The 19,059-nt window shown below is 41.0% G+C and overlaps 1 protein-coding gene across 2 annotated transcripts in view; it reads left to right on the top strand.

The window, feature by feature from the left end:
• Positions 1-49: 49 nt before the first annotated feature.
• The window catches only part of LOC143297599 (uncharacterized), a 30,938-nt gene continuing 11,928 nt past the window's right edge, over positions 50-19,059 (top strand). The window contains exons 1-4 of one of the 2 annotated variants that reach the window (XM_076610014.1): positions 50-228; positions 1,910-2,095; positions 2,478-2,579; positions 5,403-5,438. In XM_076610014.1, the coding sequence (XP_076466129.1) occupies positions 181-228; positions 1,910-2,095; positions 2,478-2,579; positions 5,403-5,438 (372 nt within the window). In that variant the 5' untranslated portion in view covers positions 50-180. The remainder of the gene's footprint in view (positions 229-1,909; positions 2,096-2,477; positions 2,580-5,402; positions 5,439-19,059) is intronic. The other variant, XM_076610016.1, reaches the window with a different exon arrangement.

A 19,059-nucleotide genomic window follows, 5' to 3' on the forward strand; every position in this document is an offset into this window, starting at 1 on the left:
ATGATAAGTTGAGCACCAGTTGGGGATGACGCAGACTAGAAGATTCCTTGCAATGACGTTTATCGCATTGGCACTTCACGACTAGCTTCAGGAGGAACGAACTGTCAAAGTTATAAGAAACACACCGGTTCCTTCCAAGACTTTCATACTTTTCGAGGGTGTTCACGGCATTAGAAGACTATGGCAACGATCAAGGTTTACGTAACGGGCGTTCCAGGAAGTGCAACGGTAAAGTTCTTGACAAAACGGCAGTTTGAAGATGAAACATAATCTTTTCTTGATGTGAAAGGGGATGCTGCGAATTCCTGGTGTCTGGCATCATTGGTGCCGTGAGTGGGGGATGCAGGAAAGTTGATGATCTGGAGAAACATGTGTACTCTGTACCTTTTAGTACATTACCCCTTTTGGTAATTGGTAATTCTCCATAATAACTTAAGTTCCACTGAGTGCAGGGCGAATGTAACTTTTGTAAGCAGAATGATTCAGTTTGACCCGTCTTTCTGCACTTCTTTGGGTCATTTCCAAGTCCGATGGGTCATTTACTCATAACTCAGCATCTGAAAACAAAGAAGTTAATCTCTTAACTATTGACTGATTTACAAATCATATTGCAAAACACCGGTTGTTTTGTAGGCTTTTTCAGCTTTATGCATAAATATATATGACTTTAGTTGATTTGACTTGTAAAGAGCAGTTGTATAGTGTTTGAGGGCCCTCCAAAGGGCCTGTTCCTCACTATGCCAAATAAAGTACATGCTTAGCAATATGCATGGCAGACATAAGAAGGTATATATTACGTAGTGTCTGTAGATTGCCAGTTCTTAGTGTGCTGGTGATTAGAGGTGGTAGCCTAGCCCGCTCTTGAAGTTGTTTACAGATGGTACAGTCACTACACTGTCTGGCAAACTGTTCCAAAAGGAATTGATCCAGTTTGCAAAAAAAAATGCCTCTCACGTGGAACCTGTTGGAGCGATAGTTCTTTCTTTATTTTTGAAAATAATTTTATTGGTATTCTGTGTGCACATTTGCTAATATTGTGGCAAGCTTCTAACTGAGAAATTTATCTGGCAGTTATTATCCTTTAGAGTGTGTATAATGTGGAGGGTGGAAGATGGAAGGGAGCGATCGCACACATTTTTCAGGAAAAAAACATGAAGTCTGATGAATTTTAAAAAAGAAAAAAGAAAAAAAGAGAGTAAAATCGGGTTTCTTGTGTTCTTGGTAAGTGTAAAAATGTTCATAATCATACCCATGTGTACACATACTCATATGTCACACATTAATTCACACACATGCATATACACACACACATGAACACAACACACACACACATGCACACACACATGTACACACATAGATGTGCATTTAGAATGACTTTCAGTTGATATGTATTTAACTACAGAACTTTCTTTAAATTTCATGCTGTTGTGAATATTTCTTTCAGATAACAGCAGACCATCTAATCATGTCACTGACATAACTCAGTGTGGAGTGTTGGCCTAGTGGTAGCACCTCCGCCTAGGACGCGAGAGAATCAGAGTGCACTGGTTTAAATCCAAAAGTTGCCAGTATTTTCTCCCTCTCCACTAGACCTTGAGTGGTGGTCTGGATGCTAGTCATTCAGATGAGTACCATACACTGATACAGTACAATTCAGTACAGTGCAGTACGCACAATACAATACAAAACAATATAATACAATACAATACAATAAAGTACAATACAATCACTGATTTAATACATTGAGCAATTAATTTTTAGACAATCGCCCAATCAGTTGGGTGTTTAGTCACTCAGTCATCTGATGTATCTACTTGTCATAATGAATATATATATAATATTTTGGTTATTTACATGTTCAGTAATGGGGTCAACTATATATAATCTTTATACATTTTTTGTTGGGCAGTTACGGAAACAACAACAGCACGTGCTGGACACGTTGGAAAGTTTGAAGATTTCGTTTGAGCGTGTGGATATTTCCGACCCAAACAAGGAAGAGGACCGCAAGTTCATGCGCACCAACAGTAAAGGGCGGAAGGAAGGAGCGATGCCATTGCCGCCCCAAATATTCAGTGAAGATGACTACTGCGGGGTTAGTTGAAATTTCGCTTTGAAGCATGCTCATATGGGTATAGGACTTGGCTGTGGGCTGAGAGACTTGTGTTTCATGAGCCTTTGGATCCACACATGATTTCCAAAATTGGATTAATGAAGGTGTGTAACAGCATTGTATTGCTTGTGATGACATGGACTGTGAGGTGGATCACAGGTTTATGCTGTATACAGTATAGTGTATTATTAGCATTAAGTTAATGATTAACATCTAAAACTTGGAAAAAAAAGACTTTTTTGTTGTTGTTGTTGTTTTCCATTCTGTAGTTTGTGAAGTGTGTTTCCTTTCTTGGTACAATGTAAGAATTGAATAGAAAAAATATTATTCAATTCAAACAGACAGTCCTCTTCTTTTCGTTCAGGATTATGACAAATTCGCTGTCAGCGTGGAAACAGACGAATTGTACGAGTTCCTGAAGCTGGAAAATCCCAACAAGACCTCAAAGGCTTCAGTCATCATCACGGTAAGCACTGTAGAATGTAGATATATATAATTAAGACCTTTTTTGTGTGTGTAATACTGAAGAAGTAAAGCTGAGGAAGCTGCACATTTTGAACTAAATTTTTTTGCTTCTTGTCAAAATCTGATGAAGCAAACTGAATGTTTTTAAGCTTTGACAGATTATCAGCAGCCATTTATTGGTCTTTGAATACTGCAATTCACCACTTACTATACTCTTTTACAGTGTTTGTATTTGACCATCATGGTGAAGTTGTTCTGTTTGTGCACGTGTGGCGTGTGCACATATGTGTTGGTGTTTGTGTGTGTGTGTGTGTATGTGAGTATGTGCACCTGTCATGTCTTAAGTTTTTTGACTCACTTGTGTAAACAAAGTGAGTCTATGTTTTAACCTGGTGTTTGGTTGTCTGTGTGTGTGTGTGTGTGTGTGTCTGTGTCTGTGGTAAACTTTAACAGTGCCATTTTCTCTGCAAATTCTTTGTTAGTTGACACCAAAATAGGAAAAATTAAGTTCTTTCCAGTCATCTTGTTTAAAACTATATTGCATCTCTGGGATGGGCACAAACAAATTTTAAAAAAGAAGCCAAATTATATGCAAACTGCATTTACTGTTACATCTATATATCTTTTTTACTTCTCTAAACTTTGCACTTTGATATGATATTCTGACACAACAACAAGAGCAGTCATTTTTATCATTTTTTGTTCAAACATGAACTTCTTTTGCTAAGCATGGAAGTGATATTTATTTTGCAAACATTTTGGTGCAGATAGTAAAAAAGGGAAATTAATCTGTAATTAATGCTAGGGGACTTAATTTGCTTTAAACTGATCCTTCTCATCTTAAACATTACATTTTGAAATTATACTGAATACGTAAAAAGCTTGTGTGTTTTACTCTCATTGTACAGGGCTTTCACTATGTTCATTCGCCCAAGTGGTCTTTATTGGAAAATACTAAAATCAATACGATGAGTGAACTTTATAGATCTGTTGGCTGAGTCCTGAAGGTCATGGGCAAAAATCAATTGCGTACACATATTTATACATATTCAAAGCATGTGCTCATATTCTTCGCGAACGCGAACGACACCATTTTGTTTCAAGTTGTTGACCTGCCCGTTCAATCCTATATTCAATCGACAACACACGATAACGTGTGATGGAAAGTTGGAGAAGGAGACTGTTAAATATTTATTCAGAGAAAGATTTGTTAATGCCTCATCACTTACTGGATTATGCCCCAAACCGCCATAAAAATATCCATAGAATCCGTCGGAATTCACAGTTAAAAATAATAAACCATGAGAGTTAATACCCTTGAATTGATGACGCGCAAAAATTTCCAGTCTTGACTTTTCTTAAAATGAAGTCCTTTTCACTTCAAACAATGTTTAAAGGTACTTGTACTTGGCTCTACATGTTATTAGTTTAACAGAATACGCAATTTTCATATCAACTTTAAAACTATAAAACTAGAATGAACATAAAAGAGAAATTGAATCGACCATGTCAACCGGGTGTAACTAAACTTGTACATGTATCTAGATCCAGAGAAAATGGCTAAATGTTGCAGTGTGATTGTGGCGATCTCCTTTACCGCAGACTTAAAAAGAATTTTTAATTGTCCTTAAAGATTTTTTGAATGCCCAAGATACACCAGAATAATATGATTTGAACAGCGTTCTCACTGCGAATACCGCAATCGATTTATCGCCCTTTAAAAAAAGCATGTTTAAATAATATATTTTTGAACGTCAGTTAAGGAGCCACGATAGTGTAATGGATAAGACCGTTTCTTCTCATCGAACACGCGGGGTTCGAGTATGCCGTTAGGACTTTTTTTTTTCTTTTTTTTTCTTTTAACCCAAAGCTTTATAATAACAAATACAGAACACATTTTAACGATTAGATTTCTTTTTTTTTAAGTGTATCACAAGTGAGTCTTAAAGGCCTTGCCTCTCTTGTTTATTTGTTGTTTTATTTAACATCTTTTCATTTTACATTACTGAACAAAATGAATTCATCACATGTTGTGAGTCTGAGTTCTGCGTGTATTTGCTCATATACATGTGTGTTTGTGCAGACATATTTGCTTGCATACATTTGTTGATGTGTGTGCTGAGCATATAAGTGTATTGTATGTATACATGTAAATAATGTGATTACTCATACCATCATGGTCGATTCTGAGTCTGTTGGCTGGTGGGATAGGGAATGAAAAACATTTTGTGTTTTAAGTAAAAATAATGATATATATATATATATATATATATATATATATATATATGTGTGTGTGTGTGTGTGTGTGTGTGTGTGTGTGTGTGTGTGTGTTTGAAAATCACGAAAGTGTGTTGTGATAGATCTGTTACTTTTTAGAGATGAATTTCATTTTTTAACTAGAATGTCCAGAATATCATATTAAATCCCAGGAAGAAATTTATATTAATTAGAAAATGAAGCCTATTGAAGTCCATTGTTTGAAAGAAAAACCAAAGTTAGCAAACTATATTCATTTCAGTTACATGATATGCTTCCTTTTTTTTTTTTTCCTGTTGTTCTGCAGTTGTTTGTACTTCCATAGATCTATCTGTGTTCATGATCTTGACAGATGTGAGACAATCTGTTTGATGACAAATCCACTTAACGATTCATGTGATGCAGGCTTTCATTTGGTAATTGTAATCTCTTTCCTCTGTGCCCTAAATGGGAACCAAAGATATAATTTAGTTTGAAACCTTTGTGTGCATCTTTTTGCTTGATTGCAAGGTGACTATGACTGTACATGCTGTGAAGAGTGTGATACTGGTGTGTTATAAAATTTTAGGAGGAAGAGGAGGAGGAGAAGGAGAAGAAGGATGAGGTACAGTGTGGTTTGCTGTGCAGTGTGATATTGTTTTACACCTCCAACTTCATCTCTCCATGTTGTTGATCTAAAAAAAAAAATAAAAAAAATCTCGCGTTCTCCCCTTTTTTTCTGTAGTTTTGGTGACTGTTCAGTGTGTATCTGTGCCTAAGATTGTTACGTACTTATGTGAGTGATATGTCTGTGTATATCTGTGTATAAGTGTTTGTGTGCGTACATGAATGTGTGCGTGTGTGTGTATCAATTTGGAGGAAAAAAACAGTCGATTTCAGTATATTCCCTGTGTTTTTCCTCACATCAGTGTGACAGGGATTCCTTGCTGAGGCTGTGAACTCTGTAGGGTCAAATGTGTTAATGTTTTAGTTTCACTTTTTTGTGTTCACGTGTGATTTACACATGTTCTCTGTTGTACACACACAGTCTGCCTGAAATGTTTCACTTGCCTGCTGCTTCATCAGTGTTCATTACTGTTTGATATGAGGCAGTGACTGCGTTGTGGTATCGCAACTGATCACAGTCATGGTAATTTTGTTAATCCAGTTACTGAATGTCTGGGTGTTGTTTTTTTGTTGTTGTTATTGTTGTGTTTTATGTTGTTTCTGCACACTTATGTTTAGAGAATATGCACACTAAATATTTCTAATTGTTCCATGAGTCTGCTGACACAGTGAGCGCTGAAATCTTTTGTGTCTGATCTTAATTATTGTTACTGGAATCATGCCAAGTTGATCAGATCTTAATTATTGTTACTGGAATCATTCCAAGTTGATCAGATCTGAATTGTGGTTACTGGAATCATGCCAAGTTGATCAGATCGTAATTGTGGTTACTGGAATCATGCCAAGTTGATCATATCTTAATTGTTGTTACTAGAATCATTCCAAGTTGATCAGATCTGAATTGTGCTTACTGGAATCACGCCAAGTTGATCAGATCTTAACTGTGGTTACTATAATCACGCCAAGTTGATCAGATCTTAATTATTGTTACTTGAATCATGCAAGTTGATCAGATCTTAACTGTGGTTACTGGAATCATGCCAAGTTGATCAGATCTTAACTGTGGTTACTGGAATCATGCCAAGTTGATCATATCTTAACTGTGGTTACTGGAATCATGCCAAGTTGATCAGATCTTAACTGTGGTTACTATAATCATGCCAAGTTGATCAGATCTTAACTGTGGTTACTATAATCATGCCAAGTTGATCAGATCTTAACTGTGGCTACTGGAATCATGCCAAGTTGATCAGATCTTAACTGTGGTTACTATAATCATGTCAAGTTGATCAGATCTTAACTGTGGCTACTGGAATCATGCCAAGTTGAAAAGAGCATCTGTATGTATGGCTGTGACTTTGTCCTGTATTGCTGATGTGATAGGACGAGAAAGAGGAGAAGGAGGGGGAGGAGGAGAAAGAGAAGGGGGAGGAGGTACAGTGGTTTGGTTTGCAGTGCGCCCTTAGAGGTTTTAGCCCTCCCACCAACCCACCCCCAAAGAAAACCCCCAAAACAACAAAAAAAACCAAACCAAAACCATTTTGCACCCATCTGTCTCCAGATCTTATATGTTTATGGGTAGTTTTCATTCTATTTTAGAATCTATCCTGTCTGCCTACCCCCTCCCAACACACAGCTGCACACACACACACACTGTAAAAACACATCTGTTGGCAGTTTCATCAGAAAAAAAAAAGAAGAGAAAAAGGTCATGTGTGTGTGTTTTGTATGTTGAGTGTGTGTTTTGTGTATATGTATGTATGAGGGTGAGTAACAAGTAAGCATAGAATGACAAGAGTGTGTTCAATCACATGCATGCATTTTATAAAAATGTGTGTGGTGGTGGTGGGGGGTGGGGGGGGGGGGATTGGGGGGGATGTTTTTTTGGGGGGGTAGCTGTGAGTGTTTGCTATGTTGTTTTGTGGTTGATGTGTTACTGTTAGGAGAAGGAGGACGTGGAGAATGAGAAGTGGTGTGAGATTCAGTATGGCTTGCAGTGCCGCTCTACAGATTTTACACCCACACCCACATTTTTTTTATCCATACTTTTGTGGAGACCTGATCTGTTGCCAGTTTCACACACCCCCCAAAATAGATCAATTAAAAACGTCCCTGTGTATGTACCATGACCTCACTGCAGCGACATGATTGAATGCACACACACATGTGTGTGCTTGCTTGCTCACACACAAACACACCCACACTCAAACACACAGAAGCACTTGCACGTGTACACACACACACACACAGACACACACCCACACACACACACACACATGCACGCACTCACACACTTTTACCTTTTATTGTTGTGTCTATAAACTTTCATTCACGGTTTTCATGACTAATAAATATAATTCTGATTCTGATTATGATGATTCACACGCACACACACATACACATGATGACTCAGACTTTAAGAAAGGGAGCAAAAATGACAAAAGAAATTGTGTGTGTGTGTGTGTGTGTGTGTGAGAGTAAATGCGAATGCATGTGTGTTTGTGTGAGGCCTGTATATAATTATAAAACCATACTTCTGTCTGTGGGTGTGAGCATATGCATAGATCATCAGAGGTGTATATGCATCTGTATGTGTCTGATTAATTTAGTAACAGTAGTAGATTATGAATAACATTTATTGGGAGGTGTCAACAGAAACAGAGGGGGTAATGGATGGAGGGGTTGTAAATATATGTGTGTGTGCATACATGTGTGTGTGTGGAGGGGGGGACAGGGGGGGTGGGGGTGTGTGTGTGTGTGTATGTGTTCTGTGACATGCAAGCATGATCTTATTCTTGTTTTTGTAATTATTCAATGTTGATTTGCATGGATGTGGATTGTCTACCTAGCTGTGACTGTGAATTAATTGTGTGCTGTGATTTTGATGTGTCAGGAGGAAGAGAAAGAGAAGAAAGAGGGGGAAGAGGTACAGTGTGTGGTTTGCTGTGTGGAGAGAAATTGTTTCTCCTAGTCCCCCTGCCCCCCTTTCCCTGTAGTTTTATTACCATTATTTTATTGTTGTTGTTGTTGACATGAACAGTAGGGTCCGTACTGTGATTCCATCTTTTTGGTTCAAGATAAATGTTTATTGGTGTTCCAGTCTCAAGAAGAAAAAAAAAAAAAGAATCCTGAGTATGTGGCATCTCTTTTAATCTGTATCTTATTGCACACATGCATACACACACACACACACACACACACACACACACACACACACACACATGCACCCATGCTGACACAGACTTGAAGAGAGAGATGCTCGTTCCAAAGAGTAGATGCCTAAAGAAATGTGTATGTGTGTTTGTGAGTAAGTATGAATGCATGTGTGTTTGTGCAAGGCCTGTATATCTAGAAGTAGATGTTTCCAATAGAAGTAGAACTATCCTCTGTGTGTGTGAGAGAGAGAGAGAGAGAGTTTATGTGTGTGTGTATGCATAGATCATCGGAGGTGTATATATGTATCTGTATGTGTCTCTGATTAACTTAATGACAGTAGCAGTATATAAATAGCATTTATTGGGAGATGTCAACAGAAACAGAAGGTAATTGTTGGGGGGTTTGTAGATAAGTGTCTGTATGTGTACATGTGTGCATACATGTGTGTGTGTGTGTGGTGTGTTCTGTCACATGCGTACATGATCTTATTGTGGTTATTGGATATTATGCAATGTTGTTTGGCCTGGATGTGGAACGTCGATATAGTTGTGACTGTGAATTGATTGTGTGCTGTGATTTTGATGTGTCAGGAGGAAGAGAAAGAGAAGAAAGAGGGGGAAGAGGTACAGTGTGTGGTTTGCTGTGTGGAGAGAAATTGTTTCTCCTAGTCCCCCTGCCCCCCTTTCCCTGTAGTTTTATTATCATTATTTTATTGTTGTTGTTATTGTCATGAACAGTAGGGTCCGTGTTTCCATCTTTTTGGTTCAAGATAAATATTTATTGGTGTTCCAATCTCAAGAAAAAGAAAAGAATCTTGTCTGTGTGGCATCTCTTTTAATCTGTATCTTATTGCACACATGCGCACACACACACACACACACACACACACACACACACACACACATGCACCCATGCTGACACAGACTTGAAGAGAGAGATGTTCGTTCCAAAGAGTAGATGCCTAAATAAATGTGTATGTGTGTTTGTGAGTAAGTATGAATGCATGTGTGTTTGTGCAAGGCCTGTATATATAGAAGTAGATGTTTTCAATAGAAGTGGAACTATCCTCTGTGTGTGTGTGTGAGAGAGAGAGAAAGAGAGAGAGAGTGCATAGATCATCGGAGGTGTATATATGTATCTGTATGTGTCTCTGATTAACTTAATGACAGTAGCAGTATATAAATCGCATTTACTGGGAGATGTCAACAGAAACAGAAGGTAATTGATTTTTTTTTGGGGGGGTGTTGTAGATAAGTGTCTGTATGTGTACATGTGTGCATACATGTGTGTGTTCTGTCACGTGCGTACATGATCTTATTTTGGTTATTGGATATTATGCAATGTTGTTTGGCCTGGATGTGGAACGTCGATCTAGTTGTGACTGTGAATTGATTGTGTGCTGTGATTTTGATGTGTCAGGAGGAAGAGAAAGAGAAGAAAGAGGGGGAAGAGGTACAGTGTGTGGTTTGCGGTGTGGAGAGAAATTGTTTCTCCTAGTCCCCCTGCCCCCCTTTTCCTGTAGTTTTATTACCATTATTTCTTTGTTGTTGTTGTTGTTGTCATGAACAGTAGGGTCCGTGTTTCCATCTCTTTGGTTCAAGATAAATGTTTATTGGTGTTCCAATCTCAAGAAAAAGAAAAGAATCTTGTCTGTGTGGCATCTCTTTTAATCTGTATCTTATTGGACACACACACACACACACACTCACACACACACACACACATGCACCCATGCTGACACAGACTTGAAGAGAGAGATGCTTGTTCCAAAGAGTAGATGCCTAAAGAAATGTGTATGTGTGTCTGTGAGTAAGTATGAATGCATGTGTGTTTGTGCAAGGCCTGTATATCTAGAAGTAGATGTTTACAACAGAAGTAGAACTATCCTCTGTGTGTGTGAGAGAGAGAAAGAGAGAGAGAGTGTTTGTGTGTGTATGTGTGTGTGTATGCATAGATCATCGGAGGTGTATATATGTATAGATCTGTATGTGTCTGATTAATTTAATGACAGTAGTAGTATATAAATAGCATTTATTGGGAGATGTCAACACAAACAGAAGGTAATCGTTGGGGGGGGTTGTAGATAAGTGTCTGTATGTGTACATGTGTGCATACATATGTGTGTGTGTGTGTGTTCTGTCACATGCGTACATGATCTTATTGTGGTTATTGGATATTATGCAATGTTGTTTGGCCTGGATGTGGAACGTTGATATAGTTGTGACTGTGAATTGATTGTGTGCTGTGATTTTGATGTGTCAGGAGGAAGAGAAAGAAAAGAAAGAGGGGGAAGAGGTACAGTGTGTGGTTTGCTGTGTGGAGAGAAATTGTTTCTCTTAGTCCCCCTGCCCCCCTTTCCCTGTAGTTTTATTATCATTATTTTATTGTTGTTGTTGTTTGTCATGAACAGTAGGGTCCGTGTTTCCATCTCTTTGGTTCAAGATAAATATTTATTGGTGTTCCAATCTCAAGAAAAAGAAAAGAATCTTGTCTGTGTGGCATCTCTTTTAATCTGTATCTTATTGCACACATGCATACACACACACACACACACACACACACACACACACACACACACACACACACACACACACACACACACACACACACACATGCACCCATGCTGACACAGACTTGAAGAGAGAGATGCTCGTTCCAAAGAGTAGATGCCTAAAGAAATGTGTATGTGTGTTTGTGAGTAAGTATGAATGCATGTGTGTTTGTGCAAGGCCTGTATATCTAGAAGTAGATGTTTCCAATAGAAGTAGAACTATCCTCTGTGTGTGTGAGAGAGAGAAAGAGAGAGTGTTTGTGTGTGTGTGTATGCATAGATCATCGGAGGTGTATATATGTATCTGTATGTGTCTCTGATTAACTTAATGACAGTAGTACTAGTAGTATATAAATAGCATTTATTGGGAGATGTCAACAGAAACAGAAGGTAATTGAAGTGGGGAAGGGGGGTGTTGTAGATAAGTGTCTGTAATGTACATGTGTGTGTGTGTGTTCTGTCACATGCATACATGATCTTATTGTGATTATTGGATATTATGCAATGTTGTTTGGCCTGGATGTGGAATGTCGATCTAGTTGTGACTGAATTGATTGTGTGCTGTGATTTTGATGTGTCAGGAGGAAGAGAAAGAAAAGAAAGAGGGGGAAGAGGTACAGTGTGTGGTTTGCGGTGTGGAGAGAAATTGTTTCTCCTAGTCCCCCTGCCCCCCTTTTCCTGTAGTTTTATTACCATTATTTCTTTGTTGTTGTTGTCATGAACAGTAGGGTCCGTGTTTCCATCTCTTTGGTTCAAGATAAATATTTATTGGTGTTCCAATCTCAAGAAAAAGAAAAGAATCTTGTCTGTGTGGCATCTCTTTTAATCTGTATCTTATTGCACACATGCATACACACACACACACACACACACACACACACACACACACACACACACACACACACACACACGCACGCACCCATGCTGACACAGACTTGAAGAGAGAGACGCTCGCTCCAAAGAGTAGATGCCTAAAGAAATGTGTATGTGTATTTGTAAGTATGAATGCATGTGTGTTTGTGCAAGGCCTGTTTTTATGTATCTAGAAGTAGAAGTTTCCTATAGAAGTAGAACTATCCCCTGTGTGTGTGAGAGAGAGAGACAGAGAGAGAAAGAGAGAGAGAGTGTGTGTGTGTGTGTGTGTGTGTGTGTATGCATATATCATCGGAGGTGTATATCTATCTGTATGTGTCTCTGATTAATTTAATGACAGTAGTAGTATATAAACAGCATTTATTGGGAGATGTCAACAGAAACAGAAGGTAATTGATAGGGGGGTTGTAGATAAGTGTCTGTATGTGTACATATGTGCATACATGTGTGTGTGTGTGTGTGTGTGTGTGTGTGTGTGTGTGTTCTGTCACATGCGTACATGATCTTATTGTGGTTATTGGATATTATGCAATGTTGTTTGGCCTGGATGTGGAACGTTGACATAGCTGTGACTGTGAATTGATTGTGCGCTGTGATTTTGATGTGTCAGGAGGAAGAGAAAGAGAAGAAAGAGGGGGAGGAGGTACAGTGTGTGGTTTGCTGCAGAGAGAGAAAATGTTTCTCCCAGTTCCACCCCCACCCCTTCCCCTGCCCCTCCCCCACCCACCCCCCACTTTTCCTGTAGGTTTATCTTTTTGTTGTTTTTGTTGTTGTAGTTGTTATGAATAGTAGGGTCCAAGTTTCCATTCCTTCAGTTTCAGATAAATATTTATTGGCATGAAAAGGATTCTTGTGTATGTACCATTTCTTTTAATCTGAATTTTGTTGCACACAAGTACATGCATATACACACATGCACATGCATGTATACGTGTACATGCACATACTCATATACACGCATGTGTGTGTGCGCGAGTGCACGTGCACACACACACACACACACACACACATGCTGACACTGAGTCAGGTTAAAAAGACCCCTGCTCTAAGGAGTCAATGCCAAAAGAAATGTGTATGTGTGTTTGTGAGTAAGTATGAATGCATGTGTGTTTGTGCAAGGCCTGTATATATATATAGAACTTTCCTGCAGAAGTACAACTATCCTCTGTGAGTGTGTGTGTGTGTGTGTGTGTGCACTTGTGCATGCATGCACCCTCTGTGTGTGTGTGTGTGCGCGTGCGCGTGCATGTGTGTGTTTGCCTAGATCATCAGAGGTGTATTTGTATCTGTGTGTGTCTTAATTTGATGACAGTAGTGGATTATAGATAACATTTATTGGGTGTTGTGAACAGAAACAGAGGGGGTAATGGGGGTTGGTGTGTGTGTGTGTGTGGGGGGGGGGTATAGATAAGTGTGTATGCATGTATGCATACATGTGTATGAGTGAGGGTGTGTGATCTGTGACATGCATACATGATCTAATTGTGGTTTTTGGAATTATGCAATGTTGGTTTGCTTGGATATACTGGATGTGGATTGTCTACCTAGCTGTGACTGTGAATTGATTGTGTGCTGTGATTTTGATGTGTCAGGAGGAAGAGAAAGAGAAGAAAGAGGGGGAAGAGGTACAGTGTGTGGTTTGCTGTGTGGAGAGAAATTGTTTCTCCCAGTCCCACACCCACCCCACACCCCTGTTTCATCCCCCCCGCCCCCCCTACTTTTCCTGTAGTTATTATTATTATTATTGTTACTGTAGTTATTATGAATAGTACTATTAGTAGGGTCCAAGTTTCCATCCCTTTGGTTCGAGATAAATATTCATTGGCATGAAAAGGAATTTTGTGTATGTACCACCTCTTTTAATTCAAGTCCTGCACAGTATGCATATATATGCACACACATGGGTGCACACATGCATACGTCAGCGAGCCACCCACACACACATAAACACAACACACCACAACACACGCACGCACGCACAACACAACACAACACAACACAACACACACACACACACACACACACACACACACACACACACACACACACACACACACACACACACACAAAAATGCGTAGATCTGTGACAAATAGCTGCATTGATTTGGTGTGATAGATAGTACATTTTAATTATTATGCGTGTGGGTGGGTGTGAGTGTGCATGCCAATGTGTGTGTGTTTCTGTGTTTTGTCATTTTGTGTATGTTCAGTCACACGTCAGTATTGTAATTTTGCTTGGGGGATCAAGCAAAATCAGAAGTGTGATATTGTGTGGTGGAGTGTGGGGGTGGATGATTGTGAGGGATGTGGTGTTGGGTGGAGAGGGAGGGGGTGTATGATTGTGGGTGGTGTGGTGTTGGGTGGGGAGGGATGGGGTGGGGAATGATTGTAAGGGGTGTGGTGTTGGGTGGGGAGGGAGGGGGTGGGGAATGATTGTAAGGCGTGTGGTGTTGGGTGGGGAGGGAGGGGGTGGGGAATGATTGTAAGGGGTGTGGTGTTGGGTGGGGAGTGGGGGGGATGATTGTAAGGGGTGTGGTGTTGGGTGGGGAGGGAGGGGGTGGATGATTGTAAGGGGTGTGGTCTTGGGTGGGGAGGGAGAGGGTGGATGATTGTAAGGGGTGTGGTGTTGGGTGGAGAGGGAAGGGGTGTATGATTGTGGGTGGTGTGGTGTTGGGTGGGGAGGGATAGGGTGGGTGATTGTGAGGGATGTTGTGTTGGGTGGGGAGGGAGGGGGTGGATGATTGTAAGGGGTGTGGTGTTGGGTGGGGAGGGATGGGGTGGGTGATTGTGAGGGATGTGGTGTTGGGTGGGGAGGGAGGGGGTGGATGATTGTGAGGGGTGTGGTGTTGGGTGGAGAGGCAGGGGGTGGATGATTGTGAGGGGTGTGGTGTTGGGTGGGGAGGAAGGGGGTGGAGGATTGTGAGGGGTGTGGTGTTGGGTGGGGAGGAAGGGGGTGGAGGATTGTGATGGGTGTGGTGTTGGGTGGGGAGGGAGGGGGTGGAGGATTGTGATGGGTGTGGTGTTGGGTGGGGAGGGAGGGGGTGGAGGACTGTGAAGGGTGTGGTGTTGGGAGGGGAGGGAGGGGGTGGTGGACTGTGAAGGGTGTGGTGTTGGGTGGGGAGGAAGGGTGGGGGAGGATTGTGAAGAGTGTGGTGTTGGGAGGGGAGGGAAGGGGGGTGGAGGACTGTAAAGGGTGTGGTGTTGGGTGGGGAGGGAGGGTGGGGGAGGGTTGTGAGGAGTGTGGTGTTGGATGAGATGGGAGGGGTGGCGGAGGATTGTGACTGCTGTCCATATTCTTCCTCACTTCTGTGACTACCTGCTGCGTGCTGCGGTGTTGGTGTCTTAGAGAGAGGAAGAGGGGGTGGAGGAGAAGAAAGAGGAGGTGGAGGGGGGGGGGGGGGGGGAGGTATGGTGTGTGGTTTGCTGTGTAGTCATTAATGTACACTCCTTTCTCTGACCTCATACCTAGCTGTGCTGTTCACTTTTCCATAGCGTTCAGTAGTGTGCAGATTTTGTACCTTTCAGTCTAGAGGCAGCATGGCCCTATGCATATGTGTGTGTGTGTGTGTGTGTGTGTGTGTGTGTGTGTACGCATGCATGTGCCATATATTACAGTACCATTCAGATGAAGCAACTGTATACATTTGAACATTAAGAGACTACACACACACACACACACACACACACACACACACACACATGCGGTTGCTTAATCTGAATGTTATTGTGATATATGGCACATGCATGCGTGCACACACACACACACACACACACACACACTTACACATACACATGCACACATTCACACACACACACACACACACACACTCACTCACACTCACTCACTCACACTCTCAAATCTCAATGATTTCATAACATGTAATTGGAACATTCTATACAAATCCAGAAATGCAATTGAAAACACACATGCACACACACACACACACACACACACACACACACACACACACACACACACACACACACACACACACACACATTTTTGTGCATTGGGAGGAAGGTGCCAGAATGGTTAAGACACGTTATCAGCCAATGCAGTATCCGTGAGGGTCTGGGTTCAAATCCAGATCTTGCCCTTTCCTGCAAGTTTGACTGGGTGAGATAAAAAAAATCCAGAGGCCCAGAGAGCAGCACACACTTGGCGCACTGAAAAAAAAAAGCCATGGCAACAGAAGTGTTGTCCTCCGGCAAAATTATTGAGAAGAAATCCACTTTGATAGGTACACAAACATACACTGATACATACATGCATTCAAGGCCAAAATGGTGCATTGGGTTATGCTGCCTTCAGGTATATATGCCTTGTAGAGGTGATGTAGCATATGTGGATTTGTCCGAATGCAGTGATTTCTCATTGAGAAACTGAAACTGTGTGTGTGAGTGTTCAGTTTTAGTGTAAAGGACTGTATGGGCAAAAGGATAACCCCCCCCCCTCCAAAGTGTGTTGGTGTTTGTTCATGATTGTTCTCTCTCTCTCTCTCTCTCTCTCTCTCTCTCTCTCTGTCTGTCTGTCTATATGTCTGTCTGTCTGTCTCCATGTCTCTCTCTTCTCCCCTCCCCACATCATTCTCTTTCTTCTCTTTTTTTCTTCTTCTCTGTATGTGCCTGTGTGCATGAGGACATACATGTATAATTAAATGCAGATACCTAATTATGTGTGCATGGAAGGGAAGCACATATATATATGTGTGCATGTGGTTACACATGGCATTGGTTGAGAGGTTAAACCAATGTGTACATGCGTGTGTCAGTGGGTGTGTTTGGTCAATAATGTGTATATATATCTTTTTGTAGTTATTTGCATTTTACAAAGTTGACGGTGGGGATAGGGGGAGGCGGGGGGAGAATGGGATGGATGGATTGTACCTATTAATCTTGCGTATCTTCTTCTTTGTGGTTGTGACTGTCTGCTTTGATATTGATGTGTTAGGAGGAGGAGAAGGAGGAGAAAGAGGAGGAGAAGAAGAAGGAGGAGAAGGGGGAGGAGGTACAGAGTGGATTGCAGTGCAGAGAGAGATTTTACAGCCCCATAGATCTCCTACCATCCCAACTCCTGTTCATTTCACCCCTGCCTTTCTCTCCTGCAGTTTGTGTTTTTCTATAGTTGTAGTGTTTGATTGTGTATAGAATCCAGGGTAGATTTTAGTCCCCAATACATAGAGTCCTACCTAGATGTTCTCGCGTTGTTGGACGCATGAGGCAGTCTGAATCTGAGCGCTCCATTCTCTGCGGTACTCAGCCAGTTTGCTGGTGTTACCCATAGACATGTTGAGGGACAGATGTATGCAGCCAGTTTCATCTCAAAAGTTTAGGGACAACTGTATGCAGCCAGTTTCATCTCAAAAGTTTAGGGACAACTGTATGCAGCCAGTTTCATCTCAAAGTTTAGGGACAAATGTATGCAGCCAGTTTCATCTCAAAGTTTAGGGACAACTGTATGCAGCCAGTTTCATCTCAAAGTTCAGGGACAGATGTATGTAGCCAGTTTCATCTCAACTGATCTTAGTAATGTATAGTCATGTTCAGACTGAACCTCAGTGCAACATCTTGTTGTGCATGCACGTAGATATACACAGTCTGTCTGTGATTGTGTGTGGGAATGTGGGCACACATGTGTGCTTTAAAATGTATGTATGTATGTGCATCCATCAATCAGTCTATCCATTCATACATCCATCTGACGATCCACACATGCATGCACACACGCACACATACATACATACATATATCTGTCCATCCATCCATCCATCCATCCATCCAGGTAGGCACACACACATGCATGCACGTACACACACCCACACACACACACACACACATACACACACACACACACACACACACACACACACACACACACACACACACACACACACACACACACAGATACATGCATGCATACACATACATGTGTACATACAACCCCAACCCCCTGCATACACTTCACACATGGATACATACTTGCACAAACCATACTTGTATACATACATTGTCAAGCATGCCACAGATATGAAGGGGTACACACACACACACACATATATATATATATATATATATAACATACTGTTTGGATGGACATGCCACAACCAGATCTACTGATGTGTCAGTGACTGTGTTTGATATCAGCGTGTGCTGTGTTGCTGGTGTGTTAGGAGGAGGAAGAGGGGAAGGAGAAGAAAGAGAAGGAGGAGGACAAGGTATAGTGTGGTTTGCAGTGTACTAGTTTAGTGACAGTCTACATGTCCACCCCCCCCCCCCCCCCCCCCCCCCCCCCCTGGCCATAGCCATACCCACATCCCCCTTGTCCATAGAAACCCACTGCAGGGTTGTTTTTGTTGTTGCAGTTGTTGTTCTTTTTTGTTTCTCAACATATATACATTTTCATTATAGTTATTCGTCAGTGGGCGTGAAGGGAGGTTCCATTCCGCCACGAGACAAATCTTTTGCCTTTTTATTCAAAACAAAGATATTTTGAGTGTTAGATAGATCTTTACATACACATGTATGCATGCACACATTCAAGCACACGTTTTATGTGTGCTTGACACCAGACACACACAGACACACACACACACACACACACACACACACACACACACACACACACACACACACACACACAGAGATACATGTGGCATGCACTGATATACACACAGAGTTTCACATTAAAGTAGCTGCCAAAAAAATAGTGTGTATGTATCTGAGCAAGAAGATATATGCATTGATGTGTATTAATTAATGTATGCGTGATTACTTACTCACAGCATTAATTGGGAGGTACAGACAGGTGATGTAGGAGTACTTTGATTAAACAATCTTTTATTTCATATATATATATATATATCATTATGTGATATTGGACAAAGGCAGAGGAGTGTGTGTGTGCGCACATGTATACATGTGTTTACAGTGGGGTGGGGTGGGGGTGGGTTCGATTGTGATGGTTGCTTTTGTATGGACACTTCCACATCACTCCAATGACTGACTGTTGTGATATCAATGTGTTAGGAGGAGGAGGGGA

The sequence above is a fragment of the Babylonia areolata genome, chromosome 23, assembly GCF_041734735.1.
Source record: "Babylonia areolata isolate BAREFJ2019XMU chromosome 23, ASM4173473v1, whole genome shotgun sequence".
Lineage (NCBI taxonomy): Eukaryota > Metazoa > Mollusca > Gastropoda > Neogastropoda > Buccinidae > Babylonia > Babylonia areolata.